The 5,469-nt window shown below is 44.7% G+C and overlaps 1 protein-coding gene across 1 annotated transcript; it reads right to left on the reverse strand.

The window, feature by feature from the left end:
• Positions 1 to 234: 234 nt before the first annotated feature.
• Positions 235 to 5,250, reverse strand: CUNH22orf31 (chromosome unknown C22orf31 homolog). Its single transcript, XM_015590582.2, has 4 exons — positions 5,078 to 5,250; positions 2,431 to 2,515; positions 1,829 to 2,275; positions 235 to 892 (listed from the first exon to the last, which is right to left on the reverse strand). The coding sequence occupies exons 1-4, from the start codon at positions 5,248 to 5,250 to the stop codon at positions 458 to 460; spliced, it is 1,140 nt and encodes a 379-aa protein (XP_015446068.1). The 3' UTR covers positions 235 to 457.
• Between the last annotated feature and the right edge of the window lie 219 nt (positions 5,251 to 5,469).

The following is a 5,469-nucleotide window of genomic DNA, read 5'->3' on the forward strand; positions in this document are numbered from 1 at the left end:
AGAGTTCAGGTTCTTGGGGATTTAGGTGATGTCATGGGAGAGCATCCAGTAAAGAGTACGTGAGATTATTTCCTTGAGGTGATGGTAGTTTTTCAGCTCAGCCCTCTGCAAAGGGAGTGAGGGAAATGGTAGTGCATCCTAGCAGTCCACTATTTAAAAATCAGGAACACAGGCTGGATATAAACCATTGGCTTCATCTGCCAGGCCTTTTTCTACCCTCGATCCCCAAGGGAAAGGTGCTTTTAGGGGGGAAAAAAAAATCTAGCCCTCAAAATTACCTGCTCTTGAGAGTGGAAAGGGGCCCTTAGTCTCTGAATCTTGTACCCATTTGTCTTTATTTCCCAGAGAAGGTAGTTACTAATTTGTAAAGCAATCTGAGATTACATGGAAGGTGCAAAGTGGTGTTTATTTTTCAGACATCTAGCAGAGGGTATCCTAATCCCGTGAGTTCCAGTTTCTATTTCTCCCTCTTTAACTTGGGCCATTTCTTGGGCACAGGCTCCTCATGGACCTCTAACCGCTTTGTGCCTGGCAGCGGGTTCTGAGCACCTTCGAGGCTGGCAGCTTGGCTGCACAGAGCCTCCCAGAGCTTTTGCTTGATGGCCTTCCCCAGCTCCAAACTATACCTTTTGGGGGTCCCCGAAGGATTCCACAGCATCGGCTCAACCACAGCGTGGTACAGAGCCCGGTAACCCTCTGTGGGGAGGCCGTGGATGGTTAGGGTGTCCGACAACTGCTGTCTCTTTCTGGCTTCAGGAAGCAACGCCTGGGCCATCCAGGCTGCTGTCCCAATGTCCCGGGGTAGCACTTGGGTGGCAGCCAAATGTTCAGCATATCTGTTCTCAAGATCTTGGCGGACTGTTACTTTTTTCTCCTTTGAACTTTCTTTACTCTAGCCAGAAAGAAAGCAGAGAAGTCAAAGCTAAAACTTGAGAAGGGAGCTCAGAATAATTATCTGGGATTTGTGTCCCAGAGTCTTGGTTACAGCCACAACCAACATTTGTCTAGCGTGTTCTAGTTGACTGGATTCCTTCATGTATACCACTGTGTGCGTTCCCCATAACCCTGTAAGGTCAACAGGAGACAGCTTTAAAGGAAACGAAATTGGAATTGGTTTGCCCAAGGCCACACAGTTAGAAAGTTAATAACCACAGTTGTCATCTGTTGATTGCCATGCAGGATCCTAAGCATTTACTCTGTGCCAGGCTCTGTTCAAAAGCCCTTTATATGTATTAACTCTCAATCTTCACAAAACCCTGTGAGAGAAGGACTGTTATCCCCATTTTATAGATGACAAAAACCAAGGCAGAAAGAGGCTAAGCCCGCTGTTGTCCTTAGTTATAGTCAAAGCTAGGACTTGAACCTGACAACCTAGCTCCAGTGTGCATTCTGAGCTCTGCTGGCCACCATGAATAATGGAGCTGAGCTCTGATCAGGCCTCTAGATGCCAAGTTCTCCATGTGGAAGTTCATAGCCAGGTCTGGCTCACCTCTGGTGTTCCAGTGTCATGCCTGCATGCTCTACCCATATCCTGGCCTTTTCCAGCTTTATTTTCCCTTCACGTCAAGTTTATTTGTGTTTATGAAAGTCAATTCATCCTCCTATAGAACTAGGAAGGGAATAAATAACATGGCCCCAGATCTGGTGATCTCTTCACTTTATCATGCTGCTGCCCCTCCACCCCTACCTTCTACCTCTCTGCAATCCTGTCTTTAACTTTAGGATATCCTTCCATTCATGTAAATCTCTTAAGTGTTAGGTATTCTCTAGCTGACATTTCCCTCTCCCACTCCTCGTCACATTTTCTCCAACACCAGCTATCAACTACCTCATTGATTCCTCCTGCAGGCCTCCTGCGCCTAGATGAGCCCAGACGCTGCCCCACGGGCTGCTTGCTCTTGGAATTCACGGAGTTTCTTATCCTGCCTTGCTGAGTGGCTTTCATTGCTGAATCATCCTTGGGCTTTAATCTTTTCGAGGGTGGTGCTCCTCCAAACTTGTGTGGTACTGGGTGGCATTTATCCTTCAGTTGTCTCCTGAGCACCAGCTTAACCAGGGAGAATGAACTGGCAGTTAATGGGTTCTTTACAACTTCCCAAGAAGAAGTGGTACCTGGTGCTGTGGTGTTGATGTTCTGCTTCGCACACATTCTGGCCGTCCAGATGTTTGTGAGAGTTGATGAGTCCACATAGCAGTCCTGAAGCCTGGTGTTCAGTAAGATAGACTGTCGGAGTCCATAGGTGGGGCTGGGGTCTCGTCGCACATAGATTGGATGCTAGAATTATAAAGAGGGAAAAAGGAATGAAAAATACCAGTTCTCAAGAAGAGACTAGAAGGTCTATTTGGAGGCAAATTCTTAACATCTTTTTAGAGACCATTCCTTCCACACACATCTTAGAAATCTTTCTACATATCCTCTCTCCTGCTCACCAAAGCCTTTTGTACCGAGATCACAGAGATATTCAGGCTCTCATAGAATATAGCATGCTTGGGCCGGAAGTGGAGGGTCAGGGAGCTTTACAAGGAATCAAAAACAAGTCCTATCTGCTGATAAGCTAAAGGAACTTGTGGCAGGAAAAGGATGGGAGATAGGATCACTCAAGATTCCTCCAGGAACTATAGTCACTTCTCAACCATACTGCTACATAGAAATGACAACAGGTAAAGTCCTGCCAAACTCTGAATATACTTTCTGACCAGATTGCCATGAGCTAAGAAAAGCTGCTATACAGGGAAATATACTCTGGGGTCCATAAAGGCAAAAGCACAATGTAAATGAAGCTGGCTTCCATTTCCTGGGACCAGCCAAGAACAAGAGAACAATCGGGATAAATTAAAATCACATCTTTAAAAAGGCCTGGCTTTCTAAGAAATGTCATCTATAAAAAATAAAATCACCTTACCATATTTCAGTTGCCTTAAATTTTATTTTAGCTAGCTTAGTAGGGGGAAGAAATATGTTTTTTCCTTTCCTTTTTTCTCTTTTGCTTTTTGTTTTGTTTTGTTTTGTTTTAATATTTCTAGTCACCTGTCTTTCTCTTCCTCAGTCACACATGGGCAAATTGCAGTTTGTTTAGATTTTGGCTTACATGCAGCCAGTTTTGAACCATTATCTCTAGTATTTGTGATGTCACTTTGGTTTGTGATGTGAGTATGGGTGGGTATTACATCATCGGATTTTATAGTTAAATTATGTTGGAAGAAGTTCTATTTTGTTGTGCTTACAGCCTCAGGAACTTCTGAAGGCCTCATTTCCCCACAAATGTCTCCGGTGAATTTTGAAGGTTAAATATTCTTAAGAAGCACGTTTTGCACACCAACTAGTCAAATATGCAGACCAGATTTATGGATACAGGTAGCGAGATGCATCCTTACATGTGCAAAAGTGCCCTTCTTCATGCGCATAAAGAAGGTACTGTTAAATTCTCAGAATAGCTGCCAAGGTTAGGGACCAGAAATGAAAGAACACGTTCCTGCAGCCCTGGGCACCTCTCCCTGCGTGTCTCTCCCTGGGAGACTACATGGTTTCTGGAATGTGGTTTTATTTTACATCCCATGGCAAATGCAGTAATTAGAGCTGTTAGCAGTGTCAAGGGCTTGAAACGAGAACAAAGACGCCTCTTCCTGGGAACTCTTGGGCAATGCCTAGCTCCTTATCAGGTGCTTGTCCTGTTGGTGGTTTTGATTTTTCATACACAAAATGCCAAAAGAGGCTCCCTCCCGAGGGGGAGGAGAACAAAATGATGGAAAAACAGAGTATGAGTCTGGCAGGCTTTCCTGGAATCGCATGTGTTGCCTGTTTGATTTTTCGCGTGTTGTCCCTGGAGTGAATCAAAGTCTGCAGGCAGACCGCACCGCAGGCCGTGGTGGAACCACCTCCAGGCCGACGGCATCTGGACCCACAGACGCTTGGGAAGACAATGGGGCCCATTCAGTGGCGAGCCCTGGCCTCACCTCCCAAGAGGTGGGTCAGTTTAAGAGCAGGGTGTTGGAAAGGGTTTGTCTTTGGGAAGGGTTTGCAAACGTCTGGAGACTGGGCAGGCAAGCATCCTTTCAAAGCTGGTGAATCCCAGAGAGGTGGCACCAGGTTCTTATGTTACTGTCTGTCTTAACTCTGCATGGCAGGGACAGAGGGAAAAGTTGGGCAAGAAAGGCATACTGGGAGTAGCTCTTCTGTTTCTCTTCTCTTCTTTCTCATCTTGAGGTCGGCCTTTCCACACCTCCTCTTTCCAGACACTCATTTGTTGTATTTACTTTCCTATGCCTTTTCCTTAATGACCAAGTGTCACTGCTCTGGCTCCAAGGAACACTCTAAATCTCCTTCTAGCACAGAGCTGTTCACATGGATAGCAGCTGATGCATACTCTTCCATCAAATTCTGCCTTCTCTCCCTTCAATGTAAGTCACTTCAATTGACTGTACCCCAACAGGAAACCTTCACATTCCTTAGAACTAATAGTAATCTGGCCTGTGCTATTTCTCCTACATCAGTAAAATCTGTTTTTATTGAATGCTTACCAGAGGCCAGGCATTCTTCTAGGCATTTTACAAGCATTATCTTATGAAATGATACCAATGGTCTTATGAGTTTGGGTACTGTTGCCATCCCCACTTTACAGATGAAGAAATTGAGGCACAAATTTCTCAAGAACCATGCCCCAAAGCTAGTAACCAACAAAGGCTGGACACGAAGGTTTATACACGCTTTCTCTTATGTGCTTTCACCCAGTTATCACTGTAATGCTTTGCCTTTCATCTGGTTAGCCCATCACATACCACACCTGGGCCCAGTTACAGTCCTATCCTTGTCACGAGACTTCCTCTGGACTCAGGAGGTAGTCTGTATGAGCTGATGTCCCAGATCCATCTCTCAAAGTGCAAGTGAATTTGCATTTCTGAATCTTATTTTCCTCATCTATGAAATAGGGATAGTAAGAGTACCTACCCCAGGATACTGGGAGGATGAAATGGACAATGCCTGTGAAGCACTTGGCATGGCTCCTGGCACATAATAAGCACTCAATAAATAATGTCCTTATTAATATTATTAATATTGTGGCCTATTCGCCCATCTGACCTTTTCTTGAGCTCCTGTTGCTCATGGTCTGAGTGACATAACCCAACATTGAATATGAACTTTGTCTCGGGTCCTTCACGTGCATCCATCTGATTTATGGGGCCAACTAAAAGAGCCTCTTGAAGTGAGGAATGAGTTTGATCTGATGCAGCATTTCTTTTTCTATGATCCATCTTTACTAAACATTTGTCAGATTCATTAACTTCACAAAAGCGGTGTATTTACAGGAGGCACATTTCCCTCTGGTTGTGGGAGTTTTCCAGAACATCCCATGCTTCATTAGACAGAAAGGAAAGCAGGTACCTGAAGATATGCTAAGGAAAGTGACTAGTCTTTAACAGAGATTGTTCCATCAAAGGTTGTTCAGAATTACCAAGTCAGGATGGTTCAGG

The sequence above is a fragment of the Pteropus alecto genome, unplaced genomic scaffold (assembly GCF_000325575.1).
Source record: "Pteropus alecto unplaced genomic scaffold, ASM32557v1 scaffold190, whole genome shotgun sequence".
NCBI classification, from domain to species: domain Eukaryota; kingdom Metazoa; phylum Chordata; class Mammalia; order Chiroptera; family Pteropodidae; genus Pteropus; species Pteropus alecto.

Coding starts and splice junctions, on each gene's coding strand:
- CUNH22orf31 (XM_015590582.2), bottom strand. CDS start 5,250: ATGGATCATAGAAAAAGAAATGCTGCATCAGATCAAACTCATTCCTCA. Junction 2,516..5,077: donor CAACAGGAGCTCAAGAAAAG/GTCAGATGGGCG, acceptor TTCCTTGTAAAG/CTCCCTGACCCTCCACTTCC. Junction 2,276..2,430: donor TCTCGGTACAAAAGGCTTTG/GTGAGCAGGAGA, acceptor TTATAATTCTAG/CATCCAATCTATGTGCGACG.